At 43.7% G+C, this 20,701-nt stretch overlaps 2 protein-coding genes across 14 annotated transcripts in view; one reads left to right on the forward strand and one right to left on the reverse strand.

Moving 5' to 3' along the window:
* Window positions 1-786: 786 nt before the first annotated feature.
* On the reverse strand, window positions 787-7,211 carry mtrfr (mitochondrial translation release factor in rescue). 3 transcript variants are annotated; one of them, XM_072587635.1, is made up of 4 exons: window positions 7,067-7,161; window positions 3,100-3,195; window positions 1,242-1,562; window positions 787-1,128 (listed from the first exon to the last, which is right to left on the reverse strand). In XM_072587635.1, exons 2-4 carry the CDS (start codon window positions 3,151-3,153, stop codon window positions 901-903), a joined length of 603 nt encoding a protein of 200 aa, XP_072443736.1. In that variant the 5' UTR covers window positions 3,154-3,195; window positions 7,067-7,161; the 3' UTR covers window positions 787-900. The 3 variants fall into 3 exon arrangements, with proteins under 3 accessions (XP_072443736.1, XP_072443737.1, XP_072443738.1); XM_072587636.1 differs by lacking the exon at window positions 3,100-3,195 and having other exon boundaries at window positions 7,067-7,211; XM_072587637.1 differs by lacking the exons at window positions 3,100-3,195; window positions 7,067-7,161 and adding an exon at window positions 7,008-7,050.
* Window positions 7,212-7,293: 82 nt separating this feature from the next.
* The window catches only part of LOC140488035 (M-phase phosphoprotein 9), a 102,002-nt gene continuing 88,594 nt past the window's right edge, over window positions 7,294-20,701 (forward strand). For 6 of the 11 annotated variants that reach the window (XM_072587624.1, XM_072587630.1, XM_072587632.1 and 3 more), the window contains exon 1: window positions 7,578-8,379. In XM_072587624.1, coding sequence (XP_072443725.1) covers window positions 8,237-8,379 — 143 coding nt within the window. In that variant the 5' untranslated portion in view covers window positions 7,578-8,236. Of the gene's footprint in view, window positions 7,444-7,577; window positions 8,380-20,701 lie in introns of those variants that run through there. The other 5 variants (XM_072587627.1, XM_072587625.1, XM_072587626.1 and 2 more) reach the window with 5 other exon arrangements.

Raw genomic sequence — 20,701 nt, forward strand, 5'->3', positions numbered from 1 at the left:
CCATGGAATACTTCCATATATGAACAATTGTAATATTGCTGAACATTGGTGAATGCTCAAACACTTCACTTCTGACTCTATGACTATGTGAAGATGGAGGAAACAGCCAAAGATGGTTGCACTTTAGACACTACACTAATGAATTCCTCCACCACTGGCTTTGGACTGAGATGAACAACTAACACAAAATCAGTAGCTACTGGAAAGGCCCTGCCTCTATCTCCCTGATTGATTCCAAATGACTCGAGTTTCATGTATCTCCTTGATGCTACCTTGAAGTTGAGCACAGGCACTTACCTCACCTCAGGAGTTAGGCTTTTTATTGTTTTGGACCAAGGTTGTAATGAGGTCAAGAGCTGAGCAGTCCTGTCAAAATCCAAATTGGGTATTTTCAAGAAGCTGAGTAGCTACATTCCCTTGAATGTTTTGTGCTCTTCTGGATTTCAACCTGCCTTAGTACTGCTAATCTCTAAATCAGGTAGCTGAGCTGCTGGCCAGAAATTAAGCTGGCAGCATTACAACAATAAAAGCAGAAGCTGGCAATTAGGAAAGAATGCCAGGAAGATTACAACCTTAGTCTTGCTGCTGAGAAGTGTGGTGTTGATTTAGCTCAAGCTCCATACAAGAACTCGAACACACAGTACTATTCCCCCATCCAACACAAACCAACCCCTAATATTGCACTAAGCTATAGGATTAGATTATTAGCTCACAATCAGCAGTGGGACATGACTCCACTAATAACATACATTAAAGGTGCAAAAGTGATTCTACTTATGCTTTAAATCAGTGTTTTAGATATTTATTGCATTTTATTTATGACACAAGATAAAGACCAGTCTCAATTGTACAATCTAACTCTGCTGGTTAAATGGATTAGAAGTCATGCAACAAATCAAATTACTTTTTCATTTCAGTAGCATCTGCAGATTCTAAAAGGTTTTTAAATTGTCTTTTTCTTTCTAAATTATCTTTTGCTTTTCTTTTCTTTTCTTGTTTTTTCCATTGTTGTACTTGTTTTTGCTTCATAATTTCACTGTTTACACCTTTGTAATGTACTTCAAGCTTTTCTTGTAAAATTGTTCTGGCTATTTTTCTGTTCTGATCTACTGATCTGGTTTGATGGCACTGAAAAGGCAAAAAACAGATTGTTTACAAATAATTGAACTTTCATGACAGGAAGTCATAAGGAGCATGCTATTTCAATCTTACTGCTTCTGTAGCATAGAATCTACAATTACCTTCACGACAATTCCAGTTGGAACGTGCTTCAGCACTACACAGTTACTGGTTTTATTAGTTGCTTGGCCCCCAGGACCACGTCCTCTGACAAACTGTTCCTCTAATTCATCTTCTACTACATCAGGCAAGTCTAGAAAGCTCTTTTTCCCAGCAAAAGGCATTGATAAAGGTGCATGTTTGACATCCAAAAATGGCTTTGCTGAATTGGTTGAATTCCATTGTCTCAAAGAAAGTGCTTGTGCTCTTGTTAATGACAGTAAGCAATTGTATAAAATGGAAGCAGTCATAGGATATAGAAGTTGGGTTACAATGCAAGTTTTCTGAAAAATACAAAATGTTAGAATACTGGTTAAAATTTAACAATGGAGCAGATGCTGAAATGTTGTCTTTTTCTGTTATGATCAAGATCCTTTATCAGCCCGAATACCATTTTATTGACTGTTGTTGTCATTAGACTGATCATCTCTCCTCGAAACTACCACTTGTACAAGTCAAAATGACTCTTGCTTAGATTTGTTACTGTACATAGAATATTTTTGTTTTCAGACTTTTCTTGATCCACTCCATCTGCTGATATCATAAGGCTAACCTTATTTGACAAAACATCTTCACAAAATTTGATTTGACAAGCTATTGTACAGTGCTAACAGTAGCATACATTGAAATCTACTCGCTTTGAATGAGCTCCTGTAGCTAAGCATGATCACTAATATTTTACTATTGCAGAACTAGAGCATTATTCCTGCAATGACAGCACAGAAATCATTTCATAGCAATGTACTTGCTCTTTCCCATTATTCTATATCATCACTTCCTGAAGACCTCCAGATGTCCATTCCAATCTCAATTCTTCACAGCCATACACTTTTTCCCTCTTTGTTTCCGTTCTTTTCATAAGCTGTTTGTTCTATTATGACAGCACAAAAAAAGCAGCTAATTGTTTCCACTTAGTGCAGCTACAGTATTATTTGACACCATTAAATCAATAGTACTAATTGCATTTGGTGGTTTTCTTTATAAATGGACTAAAAACAACTTGAGACCACTGGTGTATTAGCTAGCCAAACTGTCAATTGATTGCTACTTTAAAATGATTAATCGTCCAAAAAAAAAAGGGAGTACAAGCTTAGTTTATTTAAATCAGAAAAGACTAGAAATTACAAAAATTATGCCAAAGTTTTCATTTTGTTTAGACTCTTACCAAGGCTGAGATACAACAATCTCAATTTATTCTTCCTGCTTCATTCCAAAGCACAATTGTAGATCAGCACATTGCACACCTAGTTCCCCACAATACCAGTATTTACAGAACATCTACAAATCATAGGGAAAACTAGCTTAGTTTTAGGGAAGTGGTGATTTTTAAGTTCACTTTTCAAGTTTGGCTGATTAGAATGTGACAGCTATACAGTTAACACTCAAGTACACTTCTCATCTGCTCATTAATTTGAGATGATGGTTGGGGTGGGGGCACGTATTCATGATATCGACCACAAATCCATAAGTTTGCTATGGAAAAGGAGAAAGAATATCTGGAAAAAAAAAGGTTTTAGACTCCAACCACACAGAATCAATGTCGATTTCACTAGTTTCCACATCTTCCCTCCCCCTACCTTATCCCAGATCTAACTCGGCACTGTCCTTACTGTCCATCTTTTTCCCTAGCTATCTGCTCCACATTACCTATCGCCATGGTACGTATTACATTTCTAACTAACTTTCCCCCTTTCTCCCCACCACTTATTGCTCAGCCCTCTTGTCTCCCCCTCCCCGTTCCTTATTAAGAGCTGACACTCAATTCCGACTCTCCTGCTCTTTGGATGCTGTCTGACTGGCTGTGCTTTTCCGATGCCATACCTTAAGGCTTGATGGGTTGTCTTGTATGATTCTCAAAGTGGAAAAGCTTTCCATGGTTTAATGTCTTGTGCAAATAAAAGTTGTTCATTTTAGAATCTCGGTAGTGATCGTGAAAAAATAAACAAATAGCAGGTTTTATTTTCAAGGCCACGCTAACCATATAATAAAGTCTGCTTTTAAAAGGTTACATAAAACTTTTCTTCCATGTTTGGTATAACAACTTAATAGACTGGTCAGCATCATGTTTTCCTGATGTAATTTAATGATTATTGGTAGGCAATCCATTTTGAACAAGACGGCATCAGTCAAGCCAAACCTGTATCCACCTGAAGAGCACATGCACTTGAAACAAAGATTTACTGGAAAGCAGTCGTGAGAGCGAATGCTGTGGCTCATGGGATGCAGTGGCAGTGTCCCTACCTCTGTCAGAAAGCCCAGTTTCAAGTGTCACCTGTCCCAGAGGTGTGTAACTAAAGTCTGAACAGGTTAATTAAAAATATTTTCATCTCTCCATCCCTGATCCAACAGAAACTGATGAGCCACAGATGTAGTTAAGTGACACTTTGAGCTAAATGTGTTGCATATTCACTGAACAGTAAATTCATTCTAAACATGTATATTTCCTTCGTAAACATCCAACATCATTGAACAGCCAAGGAAATACCCTTAAATATCAAAACAGTCATATTGTGTTTTGTCTTATATTTTACCATCAAGTACACATGCATACAGTGTTGGCCAATACAAATATGTTGAATCTAATCAATTTTTCATGTAATAATCAAAAGTGTAACTAACCATGTCTAAATTTTAATTGCAAATTTCACAATCTGACATTATGGGCATTATTCCTGCAATCTCTGAAAAGGGATAGCGAACACTTTGAAAAAGTAGTGTTGTCTAGTGTAAGAATTTGACTGAAGTGATTCAAAAATGCAAATGCTGTAAATCAGAAAACAAACATAGAAAATTGCTGCAAAGTCAGTAGCTCAATCCTCATCTGTGGATATCTTCCTTGACCTTCTGTAGAGAATACGTTGTCACCTAATCTTGTTAGACAAAAAAAAATTCAAAAATTGGATTATATTTAGTTAACATTTAATTTTGTGTACCTATCATTGTTTTTGTATGTTTTGCTACCTTACAAAAAGGAGTACTTGTAAACCTTGCTTTCCTGAGAAACTGATTTGCAAAAAAAAGTATATATTTGCACAATGAACAGTGGAATTCATAGAACAGTACAGCACAGGAACAGGCCCTTCAGCCCATGATATTGTGCCGAACATGATGCAAAATTAAACAAATTCCTTCTGCCTGCCTTTGGTTCACATCCTTCCATTCCTTGCATATTTATGAGTATATCTAAAAGTCCCTTAAATGCCCCCTATCATATCTCTCCACCACCACCACTGGCAGTGCCTTCCAGACTCCTAGCATTCTATGTAAAAAAATATGCATCTCACATCTCCTTTAAAAGGAGACGATCCCCTCTCCCCAGTCTGAGCTTACTGCAACCAGGAGTTCCTGGCTCTGCTGCAAGGCCAAGCCACTGCCTTGCAAGCATCCTGAATAAGGGTTACGCCTAAAACATTGACTTCTCCACCACCTTATGCTGCCTGGCTTGCTGTGTTCTTCCAGCCTCCTGCTTGTCTACCTAGGAGTCCCACACTGGCTTCTCTCCTCTGAAATGTTGCCTAACCAGAACCATATCTTGAAGAGTCTGCTGCTACCAGCCCTGAACAACAAGAGAATATGTTTGTTGCCGCTGCCACCACCTCTAATTGCTGGGAGTTGCTGTTTGCTGCCAATGACTGCCAGGAGGCTACTGCCCCTCCTCACGTGGTCTGCTCTCACTGCTGCTGATTAACCCACCAAAGAAAAGAAAAATGAAAGAAAAAGAGAATTAAAAAGAAATAAATGGCTGAGACCTGAGCAAGAGCCCACAGACTGCCCTGTTATTCCGTCTCCATCTTGAAAGACTGTGGTGCAGAGACAATATCTCTACCTCTGGCCAAGGAGGTCCAAGTTCAAATCTCTCCTTGTCCACTGGTGTATCATAACATCACTGAATAGGTTGATAAAGTCATAGAAATTTAGATACACTTAATCAGAAACAACTAAACTGAGAATATTAAGATTACACTTTGGTCACAAGACCTATACTGCATTTTCAGGTGACAAATATGATATCGCTACCAGATAAAATGGCTGGAACTATCTTAAAAATACCCATGAAAACAACTATCTCTACATTATTGACTAAAACAGAAAGCACTGGAGAAGATCAGCAGGTGTGGCAGCATCTGTGCACAAACATCTAGCATCAGAATTTTGCTTTTGTTTGAATGCAGTTTGACTAAATCAAAGATGTTAAGATGTAGGTAGGGATCGGTCAGGCTGGACACCGAGTGGTTGTGGAATCTAGAAGACCGGTCACAATCTTGGAACGAATAGGGTGAGGAGGCAATCACTGGGACAGAGAGGAGGAGAATGTTCCCCCCCCCCCCCCCCCCCACCCCCACCCCCACCCCCACCCGTGGGATGTGGATTGTGGGTTGTTGCTGCCTCAGCCTGTGGTTAATATTGAGCCTTCAGAAAGTTAGACCCAACTTGGAGTACTGAGCGCCAATTTGGTCACCCTACTTAGGAAGGATATATTGCCTTGGAATAAGTGTAACATAGGTTTGCAAGAATGATGCCTGGATTTTATGATACATTATACAAATTAATTAGGAGAAAGTGAGGACTGCAGATGCTGGAGATCAGAGCTGAAAAATGTGTTGCTGGAAAAGCGCAGCAGGTCAGGCAACATCCAAGGAGCAGGAGAATCGACGTTTCGGGCATGAGCCCTTCTTCAGGAATGAGGAAGGTGTGCTAAGCAGGCTAAGATAAAAGGTAGGGAGGAGGGACTTGGGGAGGGGCATTGGGAATGCGTTAGGTGGAAGGAGGTTAAGGTGAGGGTGATAGGCCGGGGGGGGGGGGGGGTGGAAAGAGGTCAGGAAGAAGATTGCAGGTCAAGAAGGCGGTGCTGAGTCCGAGGGTTGGTACTGATTATACAAATTAAGTCTGTTTCCTAAAGACTTTAGAAGGTTAATGTGTGATCAGATCAAAATCTTCGAGATATTAACAGGACAGATAGGCTACATACATTGGTTGGGATTCTAGAATGACACTAAAGCATGAGAATCAGGACCAGACCATTCAGGAGATAAAATCGAAAAGAACTGAGGATGCTTTAAATCAGAAGCAAAAACAGAAATTGCTGGAAAAGCTCAGCAGGTCTGGCAGCATCTGCAAAGAAAAATCAGACTTAGCATTTAAGATCCAGTGACCCTTTCACAGAACAGTTATGTAAAAAGGTCACCGGACCCAAAACATAGACACCAATTTCCTTTCGCAGATGCTGTCATACTGGCTGAGGTTTTCCAGCAATTTCTGTTTCCATTCAGGAGATGTTAGGAAGCACTTCCACACAAAAGGTGGTAGAAGTTTGGAAATCTGTTCCTCAGACGGTAGCGAATACTGGATTATTTGTTAAAGGGAGTTCGGCTCTGGGTCAGCCGAATGATCTCCCTGAATGGCTCGAGGGGCTGAATGGCCTACTCCTGTTCGAAATGACCGGGAAGAAGTGAACTTTTTGAGCCGCTGCGTTCCCTGGGGTATGTATGGGTAGACCCAAAAATATCTTCACGGAGGAAGACTGTCAATCTTTTTAAGATTATCGAACGCAGATGTGGACGGATACCCGCCATGGAATGTACCCGAGACAGAATTTTGATTTCTCGCTCACTCGCAGTAAAGTGATGGGGAACAGCAGCAGTGAACGCACCTAATAACATAACGGAATCGAGGGAACGGGCCTATTGTCAAAGCAAAAGGGCCCATTCAAAGTAAGTACAAAATAATACCAGTCACCGAAGGACATTATACTGCCGTGTGGTTCTTCTTTTGTTATAGTTATCCCTACCTTCACCTTGAAGTGACGACGTTTACCTCCCCCCTCCAACGGCCAACCCTCGCCGTTGCTCTGAGTGGATGAACGTTTTCCCGCTTCCGGGGGGAGGAGCGGGAGGCCTGCACCAACCAACTCGTGCGGGGCGGCTGTCCCTTGGCGGCTTGAGGCGGTTGAAAATCCACAGCCGCGCTGGGAACTGACAATCTAACGGCCCATTGGGGAACCTGCTGCGATCGTTACAGCAATTGTTGTTTTTGAGAGAGAGAGAGTCGAGCGTTTTTGTTGAGCGCAGCCAGACGATCTTTGGGGATCCGTTAACGGCTGGACCGAATCGTGCGCATTTTGACTTAGCGGACCCCGCCCTCCCGTGGGATGCCACTGTTGGCCAGGTGGGTATGTGATTGACAGACGAAGCGGCCAATCGGCGGGTGGAGTCAGACAGGAAACGTTCGAAAATAAAACGTTGGGGCTCAAGCTAACCAATCAGTAAAGGATGTGGACTGGACTGGATTGATCCCGCCCTCCCCTCCCTTTCCGATTCAAACCGAACCGAAACGTGGACTCAGCCTCGACGTCAGGCAGTTGTTGTCAATGGGACTTTGTTTATGTTCCTCTCTCGTCCTTCCAGTGCGGTCCTTCCCCCTTTGATCGTCTTCGCATGTTTATCGCTGGGAATAGGAGCTCTACATTGCAGCAGTGTGTGTATGTGTGAAGCTGCAGTGTTTCAGTCACGTAGGGACGGGGCATCTTTCCTGTCTGTATGGATGCTGCTTCCTTCACCCCTTCCTCCGCATCCATTGGTATAAAATGAGGCCCTAATTATTATCATCATCTGTAAACTGATTGAGGAAACAAGAGTTTGTGAATCGATTTGTTTTTACTTGCTGTCAACGAATGTGCATTCTTTAGCTACGCGTGTCCTTGCTTAATTTTTGACCGACTGTCGCCATTCAGCTTTGGGGAAAACAACATTTGCAGATGATGTCTGTCTCAACTCGGTTTCAGAAGTCCGCAGTCACACGAGAAACCGAGAGCACCGACAAGACCAGGTGAAGCGGTTCTGACATTGGAACGTCGTCCAACTTAACATCTATGTTCCTTTTTAGTAGATGGCCTTCGAGGTTAATTCAGAAAAGCTCTCCCTCCAGTGGATGACAACACCTGCCTCGGCTCTAGGGGACCATGGAGGACTCCGATTCCGAGTCTGTGCAAACTGTTAAAGAAAATTCGCCGAAAACTGCAGTTCGTCAAGATCCGCATTGTAATTTTGTGGCACAGCAGACGGACACTGCATCGCCTGCAGATCGGTACAGGCAAGAGAACCGGTATGGAGCTTACTAATCAACTAATCTTTTATCATAGATAGCTTATTTTTCTTCGTAAATAAATTGAAAAGTGGAATTGAGTAACCAGTACACTGTGATTAACTGATTGAATGAAGCTGATTACGCATATTACTTTAGCATGTTTTCATTGTCATGTATTTTTGCTTTGCTTAAAAAAAAGTTGCAATCCTTTTAGGAGGTGACCATTTAGCCCCACAAGTCTGTTTTATCTTCCGTGGATGATTTTACATCAACCCTTGCCTCATCCATTCTTGTTGAGACATAACAGGATTTTTGGGGAATTAAAGCAAAATGCTTCGGATGCTGGGGAAATTAAAACGCAATACTGGAGAAACTCAGCAGTATTTGTGGAGCTGGAAACAGGGTTAATGTTTTGAGTCTGTTATTCAGATGCATGGGGACTTGAAAGGTTTGCTTTTTCCTTGTTTTTCCTTGTGGAAAATTCCAGGACCAAAGGGATCACTTTGTTAGCACAGAAGTAAATTAAACCCTCCTACAGAAGGTTATTTATGCTGTGTTATTAATTATGTTAAGGGCCGAGGGATTTTTAATCGGTCAGGGAAAAGGCAAGAAAGTGGAGCTGAGAATTATCACATCAGCCATGATGTCTGTTGAATAGCAGAGAAGACTGTCTGGGCTGAATGGCCTACTTCTGCTCTTATGACATGAATTTTTTCCCCTTTAACAAAAAACCTATTATGAATATCAGATTTAAAATAACCAATTGTTCTTTCTTCAACTAGTGTTTGTGGAAGAGAGTCTCGAGTTTCACCTCCCCTTTGTGTATAGAAGTGTTTCCTAACTTCACTCCATCAGAAAAGTCTCTGACCCTAGTCCTCAATTTGTGGAAATGATTTCTTTCCATCTCATCAGTTTCTCTTTGTTTCTTAAGTTTGGTCAAATTACTATTTAACCATATAGATCCTGAAATGAAAACTCTACTTGTGTGATATTTCCTCATTTAACTCTGGGCTTTCAGACATTAATTTGATTCAATCTGTGCTAAACGTCTACTGGACTAATGCGTTCTTCCTAAAGTGTGATGCCCAGAACTGCTGACATACTTCGGGCTGTGGCCTGACCAGTGTCTTGGATAGCTTCATCATGACTTCTATCTCTGTCATTTTCTTAGATTTTACCTTTTAAAGTATGAAATATAGTGTTCATGTAACTATTTTATAATGCAGAATCATAAGTTCAAATCACATCATGGTAAATTGAAATTGATAGAATAATGGTTTGATTATTTAAACAAAACATCTTTAGATTTGGTTCTCGAGTGCCCTTTGGAAAAGAAGTTTGCCTTATCTGGAGTACATGCAAAGTTATTCTCTGACAGGGCAAAAAAGAAAAGCATTAGTATGAGAAATAATAAATTGATAGTGACAGGGTAGATATGGAGTATCCGAAGAGTAACTCAACATATATGCCTAGAAGTTTTAAAATAATTCAGTAAGGCATTTGACAAGGTTCCCATGGGAGACTAGTTAGCAAGGTTAGATCTTGTGGAATACAGGGAGAACTAGCCATTTGGATACAGAACTGGCTCAAAGATAGAAGACAGAGGGTGGTGGTAGAGGGTTGTTTTTCAGACTGGAGGCTTGTTACCAGTGGAGTGCCATGAGGATCGATGCTGGGTCCACTACATTTACTCATTTATATAAATGATTTGGATGTGAGCATAAGAGGTATAGTAAGTAAGTTTGCAGCTGACCCCAAAATTGGAGGTGTAGTGGACAGCAAAGAAGGTTAGAGTTGAAAAATGTGTTGCTGTAAAAGGGCAGCATCAAAGGAGCAAGAGAATCGACGTTTCGGGTATAAGCCCTTCAGGAATGAGGAGGGTGTGCCAAGCAGGCGAAGATAAAAGGTAGGGAGGAGGGACTTGGGGGAGGGGCGTTGGGAATGCGATAGGTAGAAGGAGGTTAAGGTGAGAGTGATAGGCCGGAGAGGGGTTGGGGGCGGAGAGGTCAGGAAGAAGATTGCAGGTCAAGAAGGCGGTGCTGAGTCTGAGGGTTGGGACTGAGATAAGGTGGGGAGAGGGGAAATGAGGAAGCTGGAGAAATCTGCATTCATCCCTTGTGGTTGGAGGGTTCCTAGGCGGAAGATGAGGCGCACTTCCTCCAGGCGTCGTGTTGCCATGGTCTGGCGATGGAGGAGGTCAAGGACCTGCATGTCTTTGGCGGAGTGGGAGGGGAGTTGAAGTGTTCAGCCACAGGACGGTTGGTGCGGGTGTCCCAGAGGTGTTCTCTGAAATGTTCCATAAGTAGGCGGCCTGTCTCCCCAATGTATAGGAGGCCACATCGTGTGCAAGATTTACATTTCTTGCGGTTACAGGGGAAGGTGCAGGGAGTGGAGGTTGGGTTAGTGGGGGGTGTGGACCTGATGAGGGAGTGGTCTTTCCGAAATGCTGATAGGGGAGGGAAATGTATCCTTGGTGGTGGGGTCTGTTTGGAGGTGGTGGAAATAACGAAGGATGATACAATGTATCTGGAGGTTGGTGGGGTGGTAGGTGAGGACCAGTGGGGTTCTGTCCTGGTGGCGATTGGAGGGGCGGGGTTCAAGGGTGGAGGAGCAGGAAGTGGAGGAGATGCGATGGAGAGCATTGTCAACCACGTCTGAGGGGAAATTGCGGTCTTTGAAGAAGGAGGCCATCTGGGTTGTTCGGGGTTGGAATTGGTCCTCCTGGGAGCAGATGCGGCGGAGGCGAAGGAATTGGAAATATGGGATGGCGTTTTTACAGGGAGCAGGGTGGGAGGAGGTGTAATCTAGGTAGCTGTGGGAGTCAGTCGGTTTATAGTAAACTTCCGTGTTGAGTCGGTCGCCGAGATAGAAATGGAGAAGTCTAGGAAAGGGAGGGAGGAGTCTGAGATGGTCCAGATGAATTTGAGGTCGGGCTGAAATGTGTTCGTAAAGTGGATGAACTGTTCAACCTCCTCGTGGGAGCACGAGGTAGTGCCGATACAGTCATCGATGTAGCGGAGGAAAAGGTGGGTGGTGCCAGTGTAGCTGCGGAAGATGGACTGTTCCACATATCCGACGAAGAGGCAGGCATAGCTGGGGCCCAGGCGGGTGCCCATGGCTACTCCTTTGGTTTGGAGGAAGTGGGAGGATTGGAAAGAGAAGTTGTTTGGAGTGAGGACCAGTTCAGTCAGTCATTCGAAGGAGGGTGTCAGTGGAAGGTAATTGGTTGGTTCGGCGGGAAAGGAGGAAGCGGAGGGCTTTGATGCCTTTGTGATGGAGGTGAATAGGGGCTGGATGTCCATGGTGAAGATAAGGCATTGGGGGCCGGGGAAGTGAAAATCATGGAGGAGGTGGAGGGCGTGGGTGGTGTCCCGAATGTAGGTGAGGAGTTCTTGGACTAAGGAGGACAGGACCTTGTCAAGGTATGCAGAGATGAGTTCGGTGGGGCAGGAGCAGGCTGAGACAATGGGTCGGCCGGGGCAGTCAGGTTTGTGGATTTTGGGCAGGAGGGAGAAACGGGCGGTGCGGGGTTGTGGGACTATGAGGTTGGAGGTGGTGGATGTGAGATCCCCTGAGTTGATGAGGTTATGGATGGTCTGGGAGATGATGGTTTGGTGGTGGGAGGTGGTACGGCACCCACACCAACCAACCCAACCGCCCTGTGGCTGAACACTTTAACTCCCTTCCCACTCCGCCAAAGACATGCAGGTCCTTGGCCTCCTCCATCGCCAGACCATAGCAACACTATGCCTGGAGGAAGAGCGCCTCATCTTCCGCCTAGGACCCCTCCAACCACAAAGGATGAATGCAGATTTCTCCAGCTTCCTCATTCCCCCCCCCCCCCTTTTCTCAGTCCCAACCCTCGGACTCAGCTCCGCCTTCTTGACCTGCAATCTTCTTCCCGACCTGTCCGCTCCCACACCCTCTTCAGCCTATCACCCTCACCTTAACCTCCTTCTACCTATCGCTTTCCCAATGCCCCTCCCCCAAGTCCCTCCTCCCTACCTTTTATCTTCTCCTGCTTGGCACACCCTCCTCATTCCTGAAGAAGGGCTTATGCCCGAAATGTCGATTCTCCTGCTCCTTTGATGCTGCCTGACCTGCTGCACTTTTCCAGCAATACATTGTCCAGCTCTGATCTCCAGCATCTGCAGTCCTCAGTTTCTCCTAGCAAAGAAGGTTACCTCTGTTTACAACGGGATCTTGAACAGATGGGCCAATGGGCTGAGAAGTGGCAGATGGAGTTTAATTTAGATAAATGTAAGGTACTGCATTTTGGGAAAGCAAATTTTCGTAGAACCTATACACTTAATGGTAAGGTCCGAGGGAGTGTTCCTGAACAAAGAGACCTTGGAGTGCAGGTTCGTACCTCCTTGGAAGTGGAGTCGCATGTTGATAGGATAGTGAAGAAGGGGTTTGGTATTATTTCCTTTATTGGTCAGAGTATTGAGTACAGGAGTTGGGAGGTCATGTTGCGGCTGTACAGAACATTGGTTAGGCCGCTGTTGGAATATTGCGTGCAATTCTGGTCTCCTTCCTATCGGAAAGATGTTGTGAAACTTGAAGGGGTTCAGAAAAGATTTACAAGGATGTTGCCAGGGTTGGAGGACTTGAGCTACAGGGAGAGGCTGAATAGAGTAGGGCTGTTTTCCCTTCAGTGTCGGAGACTGAGGGATGATCTTATCGACGTTTATAAAATCATGAGGGGCATGGATAGGATAAATAGACAAAGTCTTTTCCCTTGGAGTGGGGGGATCCAGGACTAGAGGGCAGAAATTTAGGGTGAGAGGGGAAAGATATAAAAGACACCTAAGGGACACCGTTTTCATGGTGTTTTCATGCAGAGGGTGGTACGTGTATGGAATGAGCTGCCAGAGGAAGTGGTGGAGGTTAGTACAATTGCAATATTTAAGAGGCATTTGGATGGGTATATGGATAGGAAGGGTTTGGAGGGATATGGGCCGGGTGCTGGCAGGTGGGACGAGATTAGTTGGGATATCTGTTCGGCATGGACAAATTGGACCGAAGGGTCTGTTTCCATGCTGTACATCTCTATGACTCTAAAGGCTGTTTATCTGAATGTATATAGCCTTTGAAACAAGTTGATAAACTCAGCATGCAAATACAGATTGAATTAAATAAATTCAATCTGGTGAACATCACAGAGACATGGCTATTCATGACATGGATAGGGACCTGAATATTGAAGGCTGTAGTAAGGACAGCTACCAAGGAAGAGATAAAGGGGTGACTCTGTTAGTTAATGATGATATTAGAGAGGGATTTCTTAAGTTCAAAAGAAGTTTGAAATGTGGAACTAGTTTGGATAGAGCTGAGCACTGTGGATACTTGAAATCAGAAACAAAAACATAAATTGTTGGAGAAACTCAGCAGCATCTGTTTGGAGAGTGGTGAAAGAATAACAATAGGTGGAGATGAAGCCCAGAGAGCGAGAAACACAGTTGGGCAGCCAAAGGAATGGGTAAAAGTCAGCCTGGGAGAATGAATAGCTGCTAATGAAGACCATTATGGATTGTTTGTGGTCGCAGCCATGTGATGACAACGTGTGGTGTATTGGAGTTGGTGTAAGGACATGGGAGAAGCCCTAAAATTGTTTAAGTTGATAATGAGTACAGAAGGCTGCAAGGTTTCCAAGCAGTAAATGAGGTTTTGTTCTTCCAGTTCTGAAGAAGGGTCACTGGACCTGGAATGTTAACAATGCTTTATTTTCACAGATGTTACCAGACTTGCTAGTTTCTCCAACAGTTTCTGTTTTTGTAGCTGGTGGACTGGGGAAGGAATGCGGATGTGATGTTGTTCCACATGCATTGGCTGCCCTTGCCCTTTCAGCTGGTAGATGTGGCAGTTGGAATATTAGTTAAAGATATTTTGATACATTTGAATAACTTCTCAGTTCACATAGTGCATTCAACACTGCTGCTCATGGAGTCCAGCTTGTCTTCTCCCGAAAGGTCCTGTACCAGTCCAGACAAGGTGCCAGGTTCCATTTCTTAAAGTTCACAAATTAACCTGTTGTTTTTCTGTGCCCAAAGTTTGGCTTCATTTGTCATTTTGTTTAAATGATGTTTCTATAAATTAAAGATTCATTCAAGCTTAGTTGCCCTAACTGCCATTATGTCTTTTCTCTGTCCTTCTATGTGTCTGTCTGACACATTCACACTCTCCCATACTTGCACCTTCTGTATAAATGTTGGCAAGTTATGTTGCAACCATACAAAACATCAGTTAGGCCACGTTTGGAGTATTGTGCATAGTTCTGGTCACCACAGTTCAGGAAGGATGTGGAGGCTTTGGAGAGGGTGCAAAGGAGGTTTACCAGGATGTTGCCTGGATTGGAGTGTATTAGCTATAAGGAGCGGTTGGACAAACTTGGATTGTTTTCACTACAGCCTCGGAGGCTGAAGGGCGACTAGATAATTTTATATAATTCTATGAGAGGCATAGATAGAGTGGATAGTTAAAGCCTTGTGTTTAATGTTCAAGTGGGGATGTTTAGGGAGATGTGCAAGGAAAGTTTTTTTTACACCATCGGTAGTAACTATCTGAAATGCTACAGCCAAGGGAGGTGGTATGAGTAGATCTCCCCACCAAACCCCCTGAACCCCCAGGTACCTTTCCCTGCGACCAGAAAATATGCAAAACCTGCCAGCACTGCACCACCCTCACCTCCATCCGGGGCCCCAAATATTCTTCCAGGTGAGACAAGAGGTTTACCTGCTGTGCCTCTCTTCCAACCTGGTTTACTGCATCAGGTGTTCCCGGTGTGGTTTTCTCTACATCGGGTAGACCGAACATAAACTTAGGGAACGGTTCGCTGAGCATCGCAGCCATGCCCGCAGGGGCTGACCGGACTTCCCAGACATCACCCATTTCAATTCTCCTTCCCACTCCCTTTCTGACATGACCATCCTTGGCCTCTTCCACTGCCACAATGAACCACACTGCACATTGGAGGAACAACACCTTATCTTCCGCCTGAGCAACCTACAGCCCGGAGGACTCAACAATGAGTTCTCCAATTTCAAATAACCTTCCTTCCCATCCCTGATTCCCTCCCCCTCCCTTCCACTCCTCCTTGCGAACAACCAGATTGATTCTTCCCATTGACCAACAAGGTCTTACCCTCTGCCTGCCTTCACCTATTCCCCACTTCATCGACTGGCCCCCGCCACCTCCTTTATCTCCAGCTCCCCCTACACCCATCCCAGCCCTGAAAAAGGATTGCACCCGAAACGTTGACTTCACCACCTCCTGATGCTGCCTGGCTTGCTGTATTCTTCCAGCCTCATGCCTGTCTACTTTGGGTCGATACAATGGCAATGTTTGAGGGCAGTTAGACAGACACATGAATAGATAGGGAAGACAGGAATATGGACCATGTGCAGGCAGATGGGATTAGTTTAGAATGGCATCATGGTCGATGCAGACATGTTGGGCTGAAGGGCGTATTTTTGTGCTATACTGTTCAATGTTCTCTCCAGCAATCTCTGGCACTCACCATCTCTTGCGTGTTCTCTCTCCCTCCCTTTCTTCCTCATGCTCGCACGCTCTCTCTGTCATACTTGCAGTTTTTCTCTCTATCATACTCACGTGCACGCTCTATCTCTCTTTCTCATGCTCACTGCCTCACATATGCTTGCTTGCTCTCTCTCTCGCACGCTCATTGTCTCTTTTACACTTGTTCTAGCTCTCTCCTGCGTGCTCTCTCTCTCTCTCTCTCTCACGCTCTCTATCTCTCTCGTGCTTGCACTCTATCTATGTCTTGTGCTCACTGTCTCCAGGCTGCATCTGGAATATTGTTTGCAGTATGTACTCTTTATTTAAGAATGGATGTAAATGTGAAGGTTATAGTTCAGAGAAAATTTACTAGATTGATACCTGGAATGGATGTGTTTTATTATGATGTTGTGAAGGGATATCAGGGTTGGCAAGAATATGGATTTATTGTTACTATCAGATCAGACATGATTTTATTAAATGGTGGTGCAAGCTTGGGGGGCCAAATTGCCTAGTGCTGCTCTTAGTTCATATGTTCAAATTACGTGTACAACTCTCAATGCCAAAGTCCGTATTCCAAAAGAAATAGCTATATATAGACAGTATGTTTCCAATTAAATTTAAAAGTTTAAGGCCTGTTGCTTTAATTTAGAATTATTTGAATTTTTTTTTGTTGTGATTTGAACCTTTCTTATTTGGCTTCAGTGTGGTGCTCTGTTAAGTTCTGTTTAATCAGCCTGCTCATTTTCTCATAAACATGGATTTTTAAAATCCTTATTATTAAGCTTTTTTTTAGGATTAATTGGATTCTTTTTAAAGTGGAATTTCCTGGAAAATTGAATATTTCTCTCAGATTGATTTATCTAAGAGCATTCCAACTTTCCAGTCCTATTTTCTTCATTCTATTTTTAAACCTTCATTGAACTAACACTATTTAACACAGTCTCATCCCTGTTTCCCATAAGTGTCTGAGTGTCTTCGAGTCATAGAGATGTACAGCACAGAAACAGTTCCTTTGGTCCAACTTGCCCATGCCAACCAGATATCCCAACCCAACCTAGTCCTATCTGCCAGCACCCAGCCCAAATCCCTCCAAACCCTTCCTATGCATATACCCATCCAGATGCCTTTTAAATGTTGCAATTGTACTAGCCTCCACCACTTCCACTAGCAGCTCATTCCATATATGTACCTCTGCATGAAAAAGATGCCCCTTAGGTCTCTTTTATGTCCTTCCCCTCTCACCCTAAACCTATGCCCTCTAGTTCTGGACTCTCCCACCACAGGGCAGAGACTTTGTCTATTTATCCTATCCATGCCCCTCATGACTTTATAAACCTCTATAAGGTCACCCCTCAGCCTCCAATGCTGAAGGGAAAACAGCCCTAGCCTAGTCAACTTCTCCCTATACCTCAAATACTGCAACCCTGGCAACATTCTTGTAAATCTTTTCTGAATCCTTTCAGGTTTCGCAACATCTTTCCCTTACAAAAGAGTCCAGAACTGCACGCAAAAGGCGGCACGGTGGCTCAGTGGTTAGCACTGCTGCCTCACAGTGCCAGGGACCCAGATTCAATTCCAGCCTTGCGCGACTGTCTGTGTGGAGTTTGCACATTCTCCCCATGTCTGTGTGGGTTTCCTCCGGGTGCTCCGGTTTCTTCCCACAGTCTAAAGATGTGCCGGTCAGGTGAATTGGCCATTCGAAATTGCGCGTAGTGTTAGGTGCATTAGTCAAGGGAAATGGGTCTGGGTGGGTTTGGAGGGTTGGTGTGGACTTGTTGGGCCGAAGGGCCTGTTTCCACACTGTAGGGAATCTAATCTAAAAATTTTAACGGTGGCCTAACCAATGTCCTGTAACCAATGCCGTCCCAACTCCTGTACTCAATACTCTGATCAATAAAGGAAAGCTTACCAAATGCCTTCTTCACTGTCCTATCTACCTGTGACTCTACTTTCAAGGAGCTATGAACATGCACTCCGAGATCTCTTTGTTCAACAACACTCCCTCGGACCTTACCAACAGGTGTATGTATAAATCCTGTTAATCCAGCACCTCGCATTTATCTAATTTAAACTCCATTTGCCACTTCTCAGCCCATTGGCCCATCTGATCCCATTGTAATCTGAGGTGACCTTCTTTGCTGTCCACTACATCTCCAATTTTGGTGTCATCTGCAAACTTAATAATTATACCTCTGGTGGCTGGAATTTGTTTAATTGGGTACTTTTTAATGAGTTTGCATTACTCTTGCTCCAATGTCAGTGCATTATTATCGTGTCTCCTCACTATAATCACATGGAATGAGTGATAACTGTTGGCCTGGACACCAGGGAAATCTATTCAGTGATCAATATCAAGCGTGATCTCCTCTTGAGGATTCTATATGAAAGTTGGCAACTTGCACAAGGTGGAAATTTACTAAACCAAGGGATAAAAACTTTCTGGATTAAAAAACGTATGGAACTTGGTGGGAAAAGAAAGCCATTTGGTTAAAGTACTTTCTTCAGATTAGATTAGATTACTTCCAGTGTGGAAGCAGGCCTTTCGGCCCAACAAGTCCACACCGACCCTCCGAAGAGCAACCCACCCAGACCCATTCCCCTACGTTTACCCCTTCACCTTACACTACGGGCTATTTAGCATGACCAATTCACCTAACCTGCACATTTTTGGACTGTGGGAGGAAACCGGAGCACCCGGAGGAAACCCACGCAGACTTGAGGAGAACATGCAAACTCCACACCGACAAGTTGCCTGAAGCGGGAATTGAACTCGAGTCTCTGGCGCTGTAAGGCAGCAGTGCTATCCACTGTGCCACCCAAAACAACATGAGCAACACCAAGTTGTATTCTTGTAACATTTAACACATTTTAATCAAAAGTACAGCAAAATTTCATAATATTGTAATACCCTGTTTCTGTAAATCAAAATGCCATGAGAATAGACAAGAATTAATGAAACATTACGGAAAATAATTTTTCTTAGACCAATAAAGAGCTAAAGTTGATAACTTCATTTGCATGAATTACAGAAAAATGAACTGGAAGCATAGAAAAGTTGCAATGAAACGAATGTCACAATTAAGGAGTACTCCCTCATGGGAAACAATAACGGTATACCAGTAGACATAGTAGTGATCATTTTAGAGCACAACCATGTGAAATCAGAGAAGGCCCCTTTGCATGGGGGAAACTAGATATTTGGAAACATAACTGGCTCAAAGGTAGAAGACTGAGGATGGTGTTGGAGGATTGTTTTTCGGACTGGAGGCCTGTGACCAGTGGTGTGCCCCAGGATCAGTGCTAGGTCCACTGCTTTTTGTCATTTATATAAATGATTCGTATGTGAATGTAGGAGGTGTGGTTAGTAAGTTTGGAGGTGTGGTTAGTAAGTTTGCAGATGACACCAAAATTAGTGGGAGAGTGAACAGTGAAGACTAAGAGTACAGCAGGATCTTGATCAGGTGGGCCAATGGGCTAAGTAGTTTATATTAGATAAATGTAAGGTACTGAATTGAATTTGAATTGAATTTATTGTCACCTTTGTGATTATCTGGGTCGAGTTCACCACTTGCTGTATCCGTCTCCAATCTTGAATGGTACAGTTGCCATACCATGTAATGATACATCCAGACAGAATGCTCTCGATGGCGCACCTGTAAAGTTGGCAAGGGTATTTGCCGTCATGCCAAATTTCCTCAGCTGCCTGAGGAAGAAGAGACATTGTTGGGTCTTCGTAACTAGTGCATCCACATGAAGAGTCCAAGAAAGCTTGTTGCGGATGACCAGTCTTAAAAGCTTGACACTCTCTACTCGTTCCACCTCTGTGCTGTTAATGTGTAGGGGGACATGAGTAATATCCCACTGAAAGTCAATAATGAGTTCCTTGGTTTTGCTGGCATTGAGAGCTAGGTTGTTCTCAGTGCATCATTTTTCCAGGTCTTCCACCTCCCTTCTGAAGTCTGTTTCATCACTATCTGAGATTTTACCGACTATGGTGGTGTCATCAGCAAACTTGTGAATGGCATTAGTCTGGTATTAGGCGATGCAGTCATGGGTATACAGTGAGTACAGTAGGGGGCAGTGTTGAGTGTTAGTGACGATGAAATATTGTCCACAAACTTCGCTGATTGTGGCCTTTGTGTCTGGAAATTGAGGATTCAATTGAAGAGAGTGGTGCTTAGTCCGAGATCACTAAGTTTAGTCATCAGTCTCGAGGGGATAATAGTGTTGAAGTCTGAACTGTAGTCGATGAGTAGGGTTTTTAAGTAGCCATCCTTAGTTTCAGGATGTTCTAGGGAGGAATGAAGGGCAAGTGATGTAGATCTGTTTGTCCAATAGGCAAATTGAAGTAGGTCAAGAGTGGTGGGGAGGCTGGAGTTGATTAATGGCATGACCACCTTTCAAAGCACTTCATGACCACTAAGGTTAGGGCCACTGGGTGGTAGTCATTGAGACATGCTGCATGAGCCTTCTTCGGCACAGGGATGATGTTGGCCCTCTTGAAACAGGCAGGGACAGTGGCCTGCTGCAGGGAGAGGTTGAAGATGTCCGAGAAGACCTCTGCCAGTTGATCCGTGCATGCTCTGAGTGCATGGTCTGGTACTCCATCTAGTCCCATCGCTTTCCTTAGACAAAACTAATCTGACCTCTGATGCAGTGACTGTTGGGATAGGTTTGTCAGGACTTGTTGGAATAGATGTTACCTCTCTGCCGAAATTCTGCTCAAAGCGAGCATAGAAGATGTTGAGATGATCTGGAAGGGATATGTCATCGTCTGCTATCTTGCACTCTCTCTTTTTAGAATCTGATGTCATTCAGT

Source organism: Chiloscyllium punctatum, chromosome 17 (assembly GCF_047496795.1).
Source record: "Chiloscyllium punctatum isolate Juve2018m chromosome 17, sChiPun1.3, whole genome shotgun sequence".
Lineage (NCBI taxonomy): Eukaryota > Metazoa > Chordata > Chondrichthyes > Orectolobiformes > Hemiscylliidae > Chiloscyllium > Chiloscyllium punctatum.